General features: G+C 36.2%; 1 protein-coding gene across 9 annotated transcripts in view; it reads right to left on the minus strand.

The window, feature by feature from the left end:
- Window positions 1–17,593, minus strand: part of CCDC171 (coiled-coil domain containing 171) — a 313,930-nt gene that overhangs the window by 185,450 nt on the left and 110,887 nt on the right. For all 9 annotated transcript variants that reach the window (XM_064290475.1, XM_064290472.1, XM_064290471.1 and 6 more), the window contains 5 exons: window positions 16,747–16,836; window positions 15,490–15,690; window positions 12,427–12,594; window positions 10,683–10,871; window positions 1,074–1,578 (listed from right to left, as the gene is read on the minus strand). In XM_064290475.1, the coding sequence (XP_064146545.1) occupies window positions 1,074–1,578; window positions 10,683–10,871; window positions 12,427–12,594; window positions 15,490–15,690; window positions 16,747–16,836 (1,153 nt within the window). The remainder of the gene's footprint in view (window positions 1–1,073; window positions 1,579–10,682; window positions 10,872–12,426; window positions 12,595–15,489; window positions 15,691–16,746; window positions 16,837–17,593) is intronic.

Genomic DNA, 17,593 nt, shown 5'->3' on the forward strand with positions numbered 1-17,593 from the left:
CAAGGGTATGGCTTTAATAAACAGAAATGTATTCTCTCACAGGTTAGGAGACTAGAAGCCCAAATTCGGGGCGCCAGGCTTTCTCTCTGTGCTCACTCTGGGGAAAGGTCCTTGCTACCAATATTCCTTGGGTCTAGAGGCTTCTCAGCACAGGGACCCCAGGTCCAAATGATGCGCTCCACTCTTCGCTCTTCTCACTTGGTGGTAATGAACTCTCTATTTGTCTGCTCACCTCTCTCTCCTTTTATCTCTTGCAAGATAAAAGGTGATGCAGTCCACACCCCAAGGTTAGGGAGTTTCCCTTACATTTGATCAGGGCTATGAGCTAAGTAAGAGTGTTGCATCCTATCATAATCCTCTTTAACAAAAACTAATCTTGTCTCATTAACCACAGGCAGAGATTAGGATTTACAACGTATAGGAAAATCACATCAGATCACAAAATGGAGGACAACCACACAATACTGGGAATCATGGCCTAGTCAAGTTGACATATATTTTTGGGGGACACAATTCAATCCAAGTTCAATCCACATGACAAGTTCTAACTTATATTAATTAATAGCCTCCTTTCTAAAAGTTAAAAACTGAATTCATCGTTTACTCAGAAGAGTCAAATAGTCAAAAAAAAATGTTCGTAGGAAAATTTACATTTGCGTCATTTTAATCTAACTCTTTAATAGATTTTTAACTCACCATTGTATACTGATGCACAGAAAGTGAAAATAAATTGCAATGATAACAAATTTTAAATAGGGTAGAATCTCTGGATTAATTTAAATGAAAAATCACCTCTACTGTGAAAAGAGGATTCGAATATAATAAAGCTAGATGAAGTTTTACATATATATACATATATACATACATTTGCTACTTTCTTTATATTTTAATCTGTTTCTAGTTAAAAATCAAGGCCTAATTTCGATATAAATATACATTTATACATATATATTTATAGACATATGAGACTATGTTACATAATTTTTTAAAGCTTTTGCATTACAGCCAAGCATATTCAACATCGTATTTCACTTAAGTACAACTTAGATAAAATAAGGTACAAATTGTCTTACTTGGAAATTTATGCTTATCTTTCGGTTCTCCTGTACACACTAACATGCCTATGCCTTCTTTGAAATTCTCCATCCAGGTAAAAAGAGAGGCACATGATTGGCCCAAAATCTTCAGTCTGTTTGCAGCCAAAACTGCAATAACACCCTTCCGGAACACACCTATCAGTCCTTTAAAGGGTTTTCTCTTCACCTTGGCTTCCTCTTGCTTCTTTTCCTCTACGGTTGACAAAGCCTGGGCTATAGTCTTAATTTCCAATTTGAACAACTCAAAGGTGTTGACTTGGTCCTGGAGAAAATCTCTCTGTGTAGATAAGGCACATGATCGGCTATAGAGGGGATACAAGGCACCAGCCATCAGTGCACAGGCTGCCAGCAAGGACGCTTGTTCCCTACGAGTCCGTGATAACACGTTTTTGAAGTGTGAATTTTCAAGAACCAGCTGTTCACGTGACTTCTCAATAAGGTTTGATTTTTCCATATTTTTTTCAGCAATTTCTTGAAATTTCTATATGAAGAGAAGTCAAATAATATGACATTTGACCATTAAGCAAACATTTGATTAATTCCTCTTTATGCAAAAAACTTTTTTTTTTTTTGCTGACAGTTACTTCTTCCTCTTCCAAAGACCCATGTAGTAAAGTATCCAAAACATACAACAGGAGTAGACCAAACAGCTTAGATCTGAATGTGGGCATTGATTTTTAAATCTTCTTACATAGAAGCTTTACATAAATTAGAACACATAAATTTAAAAGTACTTCATGAATTTTCTGCATGTCCATGCATAAATATACATATTTAGAAAAAAAAAATATGCTTGCTCTACAGAATTTCTTGTCTTCCATTCCTCACGTTTACTTCCTGCTTTTTTTTTAAATGAAACTACACTGTCAAAGAGGCTTTCTTATACATAAAAAAGACTTTGCTTTTTGCCAAAATAAGCAAAGAGTTAAACCAATGATACAACAAATAGTATCTGACTGTCAACAATTCATTAGATAGGACGGGACTGCCTCTCAGAGCAGGCCTTCTTTCTTACACCCCCTTCCAGCTGCAGCTCCAGCAGTGGGGAGAAATGCTAATTGTGAACTAGGCCTCAGCAGCTGTCTGATCCTTCTTTCTCATCCAATGTGCATATAATCCAAAACTTAATTTAAGTTGAATAGAAATTTTAACTGCAAGTACATTTGAATCATGAGAAAATAATATGGCTGTCTATGAAATCATATGCCTAATAACTGAAGAACTGCTAAGGTAAAGAGTAAATTTTATGACACCAAAAGCATGAGCAACAAAAGAAAAAGTAGATAAAATGGATCAAAATTAAGGACTTTTGGCATCGATGTTCTTTAACAAGAAAGTAAACAGACAACAACAACATACATAATGGGAGAAAACATTGGGAACCATATATCTGAAAAGGCTTTAAATTCCAGAATACATAAAGAGCTCCTACACTTTAAATTCCAGAATACATAAAGAGCTCCTACAACTCAACAACAAAAAAAAATAAACCACCTAATTAAAACACGGCCAAGGAGGATGGAAGGGGAAGGAATACGGCCAAAGGACTTGAATAGACATTTCTCCAAAGAAGATGTACAAATGGCCAATAAGCAAGTGTTTACCAGAGGCTGGGAGTAGAGGAGGAAAAGGAGTTTTTTGCTCCAAGAGTACTGAGCTTCTGTTTGGGTTGATAAAAAAATCTTTTACTTAGATAACAATGACAGTTGTACAACACAGTGGCTGTAATTAATGTCACTGAATTGTATACTTAAAAATGATTAAAATGGCAAATTTTTCATTATATATATATATATTACCATAGTAATTTTAACTTTAGACATACTAGATCCCAATTTCCTCTATTAATGATTCAGTTATCATTCAATAAACATTGATTGATTATTCACCAAATGCTAGGTGCTAGGAAAACAAACAAGTCAATTACTGTGGTATAATGCTATGACAGAGACTGTCAAGTTGCCAGAGAGGCATGAAAGGGCATTTAAATTAAATGATGCTGACAGGCTTTTGGGAGCACGTGGCAATTAAAAAACAAGTGGGAGTGAAGTATGTAATAGAAAAATATATAAGCCCACTTCACCGATAAGGAGGACAGCAATAGCTATGCTACAGTAATTTAATCTAGCCCTTATTAAACAATAGTGATTTAACAGCTTCAGATGAATCTTTATTCAGCAGCTGAGCTGCCATGACTGCTATGGACTTGTTTCCTTTGAAAAGCAAGCCAAGAGTTTTCAACTTAATAGCAGGATCAGTGGGAGACAGAGGGATATCATGTTCTGTATCTGTGTGTTTATGTGAAGCACTGTCTTCATTACGACAGAATCTTCTGTGGGGGATTTAGGAAAATATTCCTGGTAGCACAGTGGTTAAGAGCTACGGCTGCTAACCAACAGGTTGGCAATTCGAATCCATCAGGTGCTCCTTGGAAACTCTATGGGGCAGTTCTACTCTGTCCTATAAGGTTGCTATGAGTCAGAATTGACTCCACAGCAGTGGGTTTGGTTTTGGTATGTCTAAAATTGGGTGTTTATCATTGGCAGATTCAACGATACTCAAGAGATACTCAGTGAACAACTAGAAGAATAAAAAAAAAAAGAAAAAAAAACCCTTGCCGTCAATTAGATTTCAACTCATAGTGACCCTATAGGACAAAGTAAAACTGCCCCACAGGGCTTCTAAGGAGTAACTGGTGGATTTAAATTGCTGACCTTTCAGTTAGCAGCCAAGCTCTTAACTACCGCACCACCAGGGCTCAAAAGGCATTTAGAAAATTCACATTGGCAGGAAGACCACAAAGGAGACCAGACGTGGAGCATATCATACAAACTCTTGACTACCCTGCAAGATTTGTGTGCCAAAGGCTACCCTACACAATGCTGGTGGGCAGCAGCCAAAAGACTTACTTGTAGAAATAAATGTACTGCTGAGGAAAAGAGATTCTGGGCAAAACCAACCAAGCGTAGGGACAAGGTTTCCCAAAGATGGACAGTTAGTAGAAGGAAGCACTCAGAAGCACGGAACTGAGGATAAAAAAAGTAAGGGAAGTATACAGGGGCCATTCACTGAAGGCTTCAACTTCACACATGTTTTCTTTTCCCCAAGGGAAAAGTTGTATTTTAGACATGGTTTTAAATGTTTCCATCCTATACTTCAATTCCCTCTATTTATTCTAACTCCTCCCTGAAGTCTGAGTCAGCCAGAACTGTGGTGGTGCTGTAAGAAATAAAAGAATGAGAAAATAAAGAATTGTGGCCCGCCCCCAATCACATCTCCACTGATGGCCAAGCTATGGCAGCAGTATTCTACCAACGGGACTACGTCCAAGAAGTCTAAACAAAGACCACTAGTAAAGTAAGTGATGTCCCACCAGGAGAAGTTAAAAGGAGCAGGAAACGATGAGAAGCTCCAGCCAGATGGGCTGTTTGGCAGTAGATGTGAGACAGCCCTCTTAAGGGAGGCAACCTTTAAGAAAAGAGGAAATTGTCACTTTGGTTATAGCTAGATCAGCAGGAAGACTAGCATGTGGAAAAGTAAGAGCCAGAAAACAGGATCAAGTGTCCCAAAGAAGTGCAAATAATTCAGAATGACTGAAGAGAAAAAATGATGGAAATTTGAGAAGTAGGTAGATAATAGATGATGTCTTATGTGCTAAGCTAAGGAATTTTAACTTTATCCAGAAAGTTATGGGAAGCTCTAAAATCCTAGAACAGTCACTATTCCTTAGTAAATGGATGTGAGAACCTGCAACATTAATAACAACTGCCAGGGTAGCAGTAGAGTTGCAGGGTTAGGGGTAAAATAAGGGGACCAAGTGGAAATCACAAAGGCTAATATCATGTTCTCTCCAAAATCAATTCTACTTGTTCAGTTAGAGAGAAAAAGGAAAATTATAGAAAAATACAAGAAGATAAAGGAGGCAGACTGACAACTGCTAGATAAGCAGAAATAATAGTGAACTTGCTGGTGTTCCAGGTGGCTGCCTATTTTACATATTCACAAATCTCAGTGTCTCAGGCAGAAGTGTGTTTTCAACAAAAACTACCTTTTTGTGAACAACCAAAAAAAAACTGTGAAAGGATGTGTTTTGTAATGATACTTTAAATATTTCAAGATAATATTCAAAGCCATTAGTTAAAACCCAATGGATTGTTGAAGTAAAATAATCCCACTGTGGAAAAGATTTGGTTAATTTTAACACGTGATTGAGTGCCAACTCCTCTACAATACACAGCTGGTCCACTTCCACACCACCTGGTTAAAGCTAAAAGCGTTAGCCAGAAACAGTCCTGGAAGGAGTTTCTGTTTGGGCTAGTGGAAAGGTTTTAGAGATGGATAGCAGTTATGGTAAGACAACATGGTGAATGTAATTAATGTCACTGAATTGTATACTTAGAAACCAACCAAATCCATTGCCATCAAGTCGATTCCAACTCAGAGCTACCCTATAGGAGAGAGTAGAATTGCCCCATAGGGTTTCCAAGCGGCAGCTGGTGGATTTGAACTGCCGACCTGTGGGTTAGCAGCCAAGCTCTTAACCATTGTGCCACTTAAAAATGGTTAAAATGGCAAACATTTTGTTACATATATTTTACCACAATAAATTAAAAGAATCACTTGAAAATGTGAGTTCAAGAAATACGAAACTTAAATGTCATTAGACCTACATGCAGATATTACTTTACATATATAAATAGCATATATTTCTAAGAGAAACAGTCTAGTAGTATAATGCAAAAATCACTGGAAGGTAAGGATGACGAGATAATGTATTAAAATAGTAGATAGCACTCACTCTGTAATTTCTAAATGCCAAGCCATGTGTTAAATATTTTGCCTCTGTTACGTCCACTCTAATCCTATCCCTAGAACATCTTTGCTGTACAAATAACTGGCATCAGGTCTCTGATCCTTAGTTTCCTCATATGTAAAATAGAAATGATGCCTAAATAACCCATCTCACAGAGTTGTCGTGGAGTTCAAGCAAGAAGAGCCATGCAAAGGCATGCAAAAGCAGTGAAAAATCTATCAAACGACGCAAATTCCATTGTAGCATTATTACTAAGAAAAATAATTTCTGTTCTCTTGGAATCCAGACTTTCTGGAGTTATGAAGCTGGATGAACCCCTGAAACTATTGCTCTGAGATAACCTTTAAACCTTAAACCAAAAATATCCCGTTAAGTCTGCTTAAAATGAAACAATAGTTTAGCTTAACTAGTAAAAAAGGTCTGCCTTGAGCATTATGCTCTTTTAAGATCTACATGGGATCAAACTAACAACAGCAAATCGAAAAGTTAGACAGGAACCTTAGGGGGCACTGAGTTTACGGGAATGGGGGAGGGACAACTCGGAAAAGGAGGGTGAGAATGGTTCCATAATTCAAGGAATGTAATCCATGTCACTGACTTATACATGTAGAAACTGTTTAACTGGTGTATGTTCTTCTGTGCATATTCTCAACAACAAACAAAAATAAATTATTTTTTTGAATAAAAACAAAAAACTATTTCTAAAGCATTTACTTGAAAAGTCATCAGAGGACTTTCCTTTCATGAGAAAGCCTGCCCACTCAGACAGACTCACAGTCCACCAGAACATGGATGCACAAGATTGTGTCTGGTTCCCCGTGAATCAATCATTACAGGCAGGCATGTACACCTTAAGGAGCTATCACTTCCAACAATATAAATGAGTTCCACTTTACCCTTGAACATTTTTGAAAGTTCAATTAAAAAAAAAAAGTTTCAACATCTAATAACACTTTTATGGCTAGCCCAGATTTCTTGCTAAATGTACTCTTAATACCAAGATATACAAACCCATTGCCATCGAGTTGATTCTGACTCATAGCGACTCTATGAGTAGACATAGTAGAACCACCCCATAGGGTTTCAAAGGCTGTGGTGAAGAACATTGAATATACCATGGACTGCCAAAAGAACGAACAAATCTGTCTTGGAAGAAGTACAACCAGAATGCTCTTTAGAAGCAAGGATGGAGAGATTACATCTCACATACTTTGGACATGTTGTCAGGAGGGATCAGTCCCTGGAGAAAGACATCATACTCGGTAAAGTAGAGGGTCACCAAAAAAGAGGAAGACTCTCAACGTGATGGACTGACACAGTGGCTGTAACAATGGGCTTAAGCATAACAATTGTGAGGATGGCGCAGGACCAGGCACTGTTTCATTCTGTTGTACATAGGATCCCTATGAGTGGGAACCGACTCGAGGGCACCTAACAACAATAACATAGGTAGTCAGAACTTTCACTAACTACTTCTTCACAATGAACAACCATTACACACAGAGTTCTGTAGATAAGTCACTTCTGTTTCCTAGCAGATGGGCCTACCGAACATCCTCCAGACATCAATACTATGCAGCAAACACGTTTCCTCCCCGTCATGTCCTTTCCTCATCAACATAATTTTTAAAAATGCATTATGTAATGTAAAATAAAAGTATCTTTCTTTTAATTGTAGCTTTGGAGGAAAAAAACTGAGTTATAAAATTAATCATAGGCCTCTAACGTGTGTTATCAAAAATAGGGTCAAGAAAATGTAAAATATTGAAAAATAAGAAAGTCACAAAGTAAAGTGCAACAGCAGCAACTGGCTTGGAGATTAATGGAGTGCTATGACGAGCCATGATCTTGAGAACGAAAAGTCAAGTTTAGGGCTTGGTCTTTCGAGATGTGTGTTGGGAATGGAAAGAAATGTTTTTATTTCCCAAAGAGTAGGCTGTAGAGGATCCTATGATTAAATCTAATCACGTTATTAGAAAGATTTGGAGAAAAAGAAAATGGTTTAGAAAACTCATTAGCAATACTCTGAAATAACTAGGTAAAATAGTTATTTTCAGCATCTATCTCCTTTTAATAGTGTTCTAGATATTGGTCCTTCTCCTCACAAAGTATATATAAAGAAAAATAAACAGTAAGATGCTAGCATCAACTATTATATGACAACTGAAATAGAATCACACTATTCTTCTTTTATGGAAAGCACAAAACTGGCAGTTGTCTCTAGATCTTACACAGATTGTTCCAGTCCAGACCAAATCTGTGCTGATGAACTTTGTGGTTTCTAAATGCCTTTCTAAGAATGCCTTCAAGGACCTAAACGTACATGGAGGTATATGAAGAGTATAATTTTTAACAAAGGCAGCCTACACAGATACAGCTCAAATCCCTATAAAACAGCTACAACAGTGCTATTAGGAGGCTCACACAATTCAAAGTCTCTAAACCCCCAACCAGGATCACAGTAAACAAAATACTGAGCCTCTCCAATCCCTGAAATCTAAGCTTCAGTATTGAGAACACGTTTTTACAAGCCCTTAACAGTAAGAGGAAAAATATAACTAAAGCAGTATTTTGAAGAAAAAAATTAAGGTAGCAGGTAGGTGAAAAACAATAAGTACAGTAAGTAATATTAGTAATAATAGTAGTCAGGATATGATACATAATTCTCAAGATATAAAATAAATCACACTATCCTAAAAAGATTAGAAAACAAGATTTGGCATAGAAAAACAAGCCAAAAAAAAATCTCAAAAACCACTCCCGAAGCCCACTTTTCAGACAAAGATTAGACAGGCTTATAAAACAAAAATAACACACATGAGGAACGCGCTTCTTAATTCAATCGAATATATGAGACTTAACGGGCAACTCCTGTCCAAAAGCAAGATGAGACAGCAGAAAGGGACAGGAACTGGATGAATGGCCATGGGGAACACGGGTTGGCAAGGGGGAGTGTTCTATCACACTGTGGGAATTTCAACCAATGTCACAAAACAATAGGTGTATAAATTTTTGAGTGATAAATTAACCTCAGCTGTAAACTTTCACCCAAAGCACAATAAATTAGAGAATAATAATAAATAAAACAAAAAAAAAAAAAAACCAAACCCGTTGCCATTGAGTCAAAACTGACTCATAGCAATCCTACAGGACAGAGTACAACTGCCTTGTAGGGTTTTCAAGGAGCAGCTGGTGGGTTTGAACTGCTGACCTTTTGATTAGCAGCCTAAGTTCTTAACCACTGTGCCATCAGGGCTCCTTCAAGCCTCTACAGTGGTTATTATGGAAAAAAGGAATGATTTAATTTTAAACCATTCCTTTTTTCCAAAATTAAGAGTTCCTATATATAGGGTCGCTATGTGTTGGAATCGACTGGGTGGCAGTGGGTTTGGTTTGGATTTTTATAGAGGCTTGGCAAATCTCCTGCAAAAGACCTCTTTAAAGTGTTAAAAAGCAAACATTTCACTTTGAGGACTAAGGTGTGCCTGACCTAAGCCATGGTATTTTCAACCACTTCATATGCATGTGAACATGACAATGAACATGGAAGACCAAAGAAGAATTGATGCCTCTGAATCATGGTGTTGGTGAAGAATACTGAATATACCATGGACTGCCAGAAGAATGATCAAATTTGTCTTGGAAGGAGTACAGCCAGGATGCTCCTGAGAAGCAAGGATAGCGAGACTTCGTCTCAGGTATTTTGAACATGTTATCAAGAGGAACCAATCCCTGGAGAAGAACATAATGACTGGTGAAACAGAGGGTCAGCAAAAGAGAGGAAGACCCTCAGTGAGATGGACTGACACAGTGGCTGCAATGATGGACTCAAGCATAGCAACAGTTATGAGGGTGGAGCAGGACTGGACACTGTTTCATTCTGTTATACATAGGGTCGCTAGGAGGCGGAACTGACTTGATGGCACCTAACAACAACAATGGAGGCTTGAATTTAAAAATTAAAATATTTTTTTAATCAGACTTGCCAATATAAGCATGAATGGACCAAATAAAGAGGTTAGATATTGAATCAATCAAATATTCAATCAACCACGGAAAGAATATGCAACCTTCTGATTCTTAACCTACTTTGGGAACAAAAGTGACCATTTATTAAATTCAACACAAAAAAATTATGCTACCATTACGTTATTATGAATTTGGCAAAAATGACGGTTAACAATATAAATAATGTTGACAATAATTTACAATAAAAAATATGTTTATATTAACTGGCCATAACTTCTGATTTCAATCAAATCCAAAAGAAGACATAGTTCACCTCATGGTCAATTATTTTGCTACAGGGCCTCCAACTGTAACTCTAGTTCTTATATAACGTTTAACAGATATGCCAAATTTCAACCCCAAATGAATTAAATAGTGGTTCATATAAAATGGAATAAACTGGATAAAAGGATACCTACACAAAAACTGACAATATTTTACTATATATCTGAAATTTTTATTTTAAAAATGAATAAAGGCAATACAATTTTACCATTTAATTGGGCAACGCAGTCTGAAATATTTTAACCAGAAACTCATCTACTTCAAAACTTAAGTGAAGACAATCCTTAATATACACACACACGTGCGTGCATGCACACACACATAAATCTATGTATATGTGTTTGTGTGTTCATGTGTGTATGTCTAAACAAGTTCTCAAGTAGTTTTAAACAGATTTGGTATTAGTGCTGAAAGAAAGCACCTGAAATATTTAGACTGAGTGGCCCTGTTTTATAAAGCTCTTCGTAGAAGTAACATACCTGCGCCCTCTTCTGCACCTCCAAGAGGAGTTCAGAATATTGCAGCTCCAGTTCCTTCTTTTGTTTATGCCAGCAGCTCTCCTGGGCTTTGATCTGCTCTGCCACTTTGTTAAAAGTGTCTTCCTGGGTCTGCTGAAGCTCTCTCATTGTGTCAGACTTGTTCTTACAAATATACTCTAGGTGACTTATCTATAGGAAGGAATGCAGCGAAGAGTGAGCTATGCTCATAAACCATTTCTCTGCATCACCTCCCGAAAAAAGAAACCAAAATTTTTATACTATATCTTAATCCTTGAGATCATATAAAAATTTCAAGTTATAATGTAAAAAAAGAAAATAAGGGAAAAAAATTAGCAGGGTAAATTATCATATTTTAGCAAGGAATGGTGTCATGTGTATACTCCAACAACAAATTTTTGTTTTTCTCTTTCTAATAAAGGTACTCATTTCACAATTGATTTTGCTGAGATGGTTAAAAAGAATATTCTTATTCCTGGAACCAAAGCTCAGGCTCAATGGGAAAGGAATTATTTAAGTCGAAAGTACAAATCTGCAAACATTTGGCATATAATAAAACATACTGTTCCAATCACCCTTCATCTTACATTCAAAACACTGGAAGCAATATCCTCACCTTCTAACATATGTGACAATTAATGATGTTCTGAGACTATGAAAAACTATTAAAAATGTAATACCATCTTAGAGGGCTAAACACACACGCTTTAATTATGAGTAATTTTCAAACCCATTACACACACATTCACAATTATGAACAGCATCTGTGCTTCTCACAAATCATGCTCTCATTTCCTCAATCCTGCTTCTCAGCATCCGTGGTGTGTTTACCAATAAGACCAAGGTAAGATGCTCAGTAATGAGAAACCTCCTCCTGAAATTGGACCAAGATGCTGTTTCACACTTTAACAAATGAAAAACTCTTAGGGAACAGTGTTCTCTTTTTATCCCTTAGGGGTAAATGCCAATGCAACCAAGACCTGGAAACTAGACCGCATAAACATAGTTCCAATCAGTTCAATAAATCCAGGATAAGAATCAATATCTTTAATGGTGGCATATGTTAGTCTGCTATGCCAGTTTAATTTTCTGTAAGCAAAAGAAGGCCTTTTTTTTTTTGGAAAGACTAAATTCCTAGGCTTGTGAAATGGCAGAGTAACCATAAAAGGCTACTGTTTTCTCCTGAAACATGTATTTCTTACATTCTAAAACATGGAGTGAGTTTTGTGATGTATAGTTTGTTACATCTCAAGAAACAAGTCATAAACATAATTTAAAATTTTTAAGTACTTTTTAAAATAACACCTCGTATTTCCCAAAGAATATTAAAATCATGTTTTTGAATAACTGTATCTTGTTTCTATTTTATGCTAAGATAAAGAGTTGGTTTATTAATGTAAATGACTAAGTTCTTTGAATTGCTTCATCAGTAAGATTAATTTATTTTCTTTTAATTAGGTCCCTGTGGCTAATACTGGCTAGTAGTATTAGCATGTCCTGCACAGAAAGTGGAGCTTAGAGACTTCATACAGACTTCAGTCACATTTACATGCCCACAGCAATGGCATCAAACTGAGTTGTAGACAAGCCATAATTAATGGTATTGAATTATTAACATCCAAATTCTTTTTGAAATAAGATGAATGTCAGCCCCTCTTAATGATACTGTGATGTGGACAAATGTCACTGAATTTAATAGAGGTATCTGGTGCCTGAGGACAGTTACCTTCTCATTAGCCCTGTTGAGGTCTGCAATCAGGGCATCAACATTCTCTTGCAAGACTGCACAAAGCTCAGACCAGGAGAATTTATCCAGCATGCCTTCTGGTTGTTTTATGAGCACACAGCCTGCTACCAAGTGCTGATACAAGGTATGAAGAAAGGTTAGCTTCTCCTGTGAGAAAATGAAGAGACATGAATTTCAGTATATAAATATTGTAAGAAGTACAACACACAATACACATAGTGAAGAATTTATGACCAAAATCTAGAAAGGAATTAAAATACTCAGGTCTGAATATTTTCATTTTGATGACTTTCTTTTTTTACAGTCAAAACTACACATCAGATAGACTACATGTAATCCCCCAACTTGCAACATACTCAAATTACAACAAACTGCACTTACGACCATCTGGGTTTTTTTTTATTCATCTTATCGTTAGTAAAGTGTACTACATATGATATTGCAGCACGTAATTTGCTGGTGTTATTGTTCTCAGATGTTCACTTGCAGATGTGATAATAATATAAAGATAGTGATAATAAAAGGCAGTAATAATGAAAACTAAAAAAAAAAGAGGTCTTCGAGTTATATCAGAACTGACTTACGACCAAGTTGTTGGAACAGAATTCCATCAAAAGTTGGGAACTATCTGTGCTTGGAATTGTTTACATATAATATTTAAAACAAAGTCTGAAGACTAGAAGGCAGAGCACTAGGGCTCTGACCTCAGATTCGCCCCTGATGATGTGTGATCTTTGGGGGCACCTGATCAGGCCTCAGCTTCCTCGTCTGTAACACAAGGTATCTGGACCAGTTGCTTCTAACCCCTTCTAACTGTCAGTCAGCATGGTGATTCTATAATTTCGCATTTACATGTGCCAAAACAAACATTATGTCCAAAAAGCCACACGGAGAAAGAGAGTTATTCAACTCTGTCAAAGAAAAAGTTAAACCAATCTCTGTACTTTACATGTACATAATTACTCAGCTTTCGTTCTCCTCCAGAGATTGCAGTCTGCTCACCACTTATAGAAAATCTATCCCCTGCCCCTTAGGCGAAGAAGACAGTGATATGAAAGATATGGAAGACGGGCTCATTTGTTTTTTCCACTTATAAGTTCATATAGTATTTGGCACACTGGGCATTTGTAGGTATTTAACCATTACAAAGTAACAGGAAAAATAAATAAATGCACATTACTGACATACTTTCAAAGCTGTCTAATTAGAAAAATATTTTTTATATCCTTTTAAATTATACTGTCATTGCAGTAGCTAAGCTATTCATTGCTGAATGAAATGATCTAGAAATACTATGCTGCAGAATTCAGTATAAAGCTGATCTGTCTTGAACACAAAAGAAGGGTTTATTTACTAAGATGCCAAATGGCTCTCTTTATCAGGTGTTTCATCTTTAATAAAGCTCCAAAGCATAGACCCCAAAGACAAGGTAAATGTAAAGCTGCAAAGTGAATATTTTGTGTAGATAAAATAAATTCCCTCAAAAATTTTAATAGATCATTAGGAAAGAAAGCTTTTGAAGGGAAAAATTTTAAGAAAAGCAAATAGAAATTATAATCTAGATTTAAAAAACTGAATAAAGTCTATGTAAAAGTTTAAGTAGAAATTCTGGGGAAAATTTTCATATATATATATATGTAAATGTGTACCTTTCATTCGACCTATATGCCACCTTACTTTTTTCCAAATACAATGATTTGAAAACCAAGGAATATCGACGTTCAGTTACAACCACAAACCTGAGTTAAGAAATCAGACAACTTCGTAAATATGCTAGGTCTTCGCCTTTTATAAGCAGTTAAAGATGGCTTTTGCATTTTCTCAACTGGTTTTAGATGTTTAAAAACCTTATTAACTCCAACTAACCAAATGTAATATTCGGGCACTAAAATATCTCCCTCCCACATTTCACCAAGTGATGGATTTCAACCTCAAGGATGATTCACTGAGTCGCCATTATGTTCCTTTTGCTCGGGCTGTGATAAGCCAAGCATGATTATCATCCATTTGGTGTGAAAAAGGAATCCCAAGACCCAAGATCACTTCACACATGTTGAACCCAACCACAATGCTGTAGACATGCTGACTTTACAATACAGTCAGGCTTCTAGTTTCCTTTATTTTAATCGTTATCTGATGTGTAGAACAATTCCAATCCCTTCATGTGGACACAATTCAAATCCCAGCCTGTAAGAAGGGTGGAAAGAATGTTTCCTTTTTACTCTCTTGGCATTCATGTTCGTATTCGTTGGAGTAATGAACTCAATATGCAGGATGACTCAGATAAACCAGTTCCACACTAGCTAGACTAGTTCTATACCCCAAGGGTAAAAGAAAATATAAGCTAACCATTCCATTCACATAGGATCATATGGATAATGAAAGGTTCATCCTAATATTTTAGGAGTCATTAATAAATAAAAATGGATAAGCAACCCTCCAAAGCATCCAAATTAATGTTTTACTTTTATGAGACTTCTATGTTTCTAAATTTTTATGAATACCCTATCATCATAAAGAGTAAGGAGACTGTCTATTAAAGTGGACACTATTCCTGTTTTATAATAAGGAAACTAAAACTTGAACAGACTGAAGCTCTGTGGCTTGGCCATGGTCACACAATTTGTAAAGAGAAGCACCAGAACTGAAGTCCAGGTCCTTCTGATCACAAAAACCATATTCTTTCCACCATACCAAGCTACTGAACTACTGAAATTTAAAAAAAAAATTTTTTGTCTTTGGAAAACTGACAAATCTTGAAAGGGCTGTTCAGAGCACAGCTGCTAAAATAGTCAAAGAAAATTAGTTGTACAAGTGATAGGAGGGTTAAGCTACCTTATTTCTCTCACAAAATAGGGTGACACAAGAGTAATGGAGTGACCAATTTTGCAGCTGTCACGAAAATTTCAAAATACCCAGCTTAGAACAATTTTTTCAATTAAATCAAACGAAAGTGAAAACAGTCACTTGATTTACGTAAATGTGTAAAACCAAGGTTAGTTGAAAGGCCTTTCGTGGCAGTTCTCTTGTCTCAGTTAATACCTCAGTATCCTTATGGAAAGCCTGGGAAAGCTTCTGGAGTTCACTTTCAGATTGGGCTGCCCGTGCCTTTTCTTTCTCCCAACAGTGCAGCACATTTTGGAGTTCCATTTTTAAAGTGCTAATTAAAGCATCTCTGTCTGCACATTTAGTGCGTAAATGACTTAACTCTTTGTTGACATCGGCCAGTTTCTCCTGAAGATCCTGTTGGAGATAAACCAACTAAAGACACTGTAGCAAGGATGGCCAATGGGGAGCGGGGGCACAAACACAAAATACATAATAAAGAGTTTCAGAGCTTAGGAATCTTAAGAAAAGTATTGGTTTATAATGCTAAACATTAAGGTATTTTATTGAATTGAATTTTCTGATATTTTAGCTCAAAAATTAGGAAATTTGGTATGTTTTAACATTTACATAAAACGTTAATAAGACGCCTTATTCCAAAAAGGTCTTTGAAAAGGAGTTTTCCTTTCCCAAACCATTAAAAAAAAAAAAAAAAAAACTTGGTAGTTCAGCATTTTTTAAACATTCATATAACACTTTTAAAATAAATGCCTTACATTTAACATAAGAACATTTACTTTCTAACTGCATTCCAAATACTAATAGAAATCTCAATTAAGTGGTATAAAATTCTGTTGAACTGTTTATTTCTTAGGCTTAACAAGTCCCACTGAAGTGTTCCCATGACAAACTCAACATGAACCAACACAATAAAATTCCAACAATACTGACCAACTCTGAGAGTTGCCACAGTATAATTATGCAAAGATGTAGTACATAGAACCATTACAGAAAATAAACTCTTGTCCTGGACCTTGGCCAGGTATAGTCTCAGCCCATTTATTACCAGGCATGATGTGCTAAAAACAATGGCTCCACCCTAAAATGATGAAAACTGACTCCAAATCCTGACGTGCTTATATAAGCTATTTTTAAGATGAGTTAGAACTGACTCAACGGCAACAGGTTTGGTTTTTGGGTATAATGCTGGCTATTAAATCTGAAATCATTTTTTGATTTTATGGTATTACAATTATCTGGAAAACAAATTTTTTCTTTAAACAAAACACTTCCAAGTTTTTTTTTAATGAAAAACATTATTGTTACTTTGATCTACAATTAAAAAAAAAAAAACAAAATTGTACCCAAATACATTGAATTTAAAAAAAGATTTATCTTCAGATATCTCCAGTTAAAAATATACCTTAAGTAATTAAATTTCTTAATACATAAAATTATTCTGCATCATAATACCTTTATATTTTTAGTGTGAGACTCTATCTTCTGTTTGGTAGAATCAAGTTCATTAGATATCTTTTCCTTAGCATCATTCACGTTGTTTAGCTGAAGAGGGAAAATGTAACTTTTTAGCATTTTTTAAAGATGGGTGTGACTCAAAAGCTAACCTTTAAATGTTTTCCACGCAATTACTTAAACACAATTTTTTCAATAATAATTAAAAAGTCTTAAACAATATTTCTTTAGTTTAAGCACTGTGTAGCTTCTGTCACAAGTTCACATGTAAAAAGAAAAGAAAGCATTCAAGCTTAAAATGTCCGTGATGTTACTGTACTGTTACTAGATGTCTGGATAAAGAATTTCATTCTTACTGTAAACAAATATAACTGTATTCTTTAAATCCTACTGGACCGAAATGCCAGAAGCAGTGGCCTCTATGAGGAAAGAAAAAAGGACAGAGCAGAAGACTGTTCTTCCTATACATCATGAGAGTATTCACTGGTCTCTCACTCCATATGACAGACAACTTCAGGGTCGGTCACATGCAGTCCTACTGGGAAGGCTTGTGGCAGGTCATCAGTTGGTCCTGCACCGCTTGTGATTTATTTTCTTTGACAGTTCATTCTTCTTTCTGTCAGACTGCTCTCTTTGCTTTCTTTGCAGCCGCCCCCTTGGTCTCCCCACTGCTGTCTCTGGCACTGGTTCACAACAAAGCACATTACTAAGCCAAAGCCTGCTGAGTCGACTTTTCAACTGTGCTGAGGATCATGTGACATTCATCCTCCCAAATAACAATTCGCTGTGGGTACTATGTTCCTAGTTACCCTGCAGCTTCCAGGCCCAGGCCTCAGAAGACTTTCCT

Source organism: Loxodonta africana, chromosome 9 (genome assembly GCF_030014295.1).
Source record: "Loxodonta africana isolate mLoxAfr1 chromosome 9, mLoxAfr1.hap2, whole genome shotgun sequence".
Classification (NCBI taxonomy): domain Eukaryota; kingdom Metazoa; phylum Chordata; class Mammalia; order Proboscidea; family Elephantidae; genus Loxodonta; species Loxodonta africana.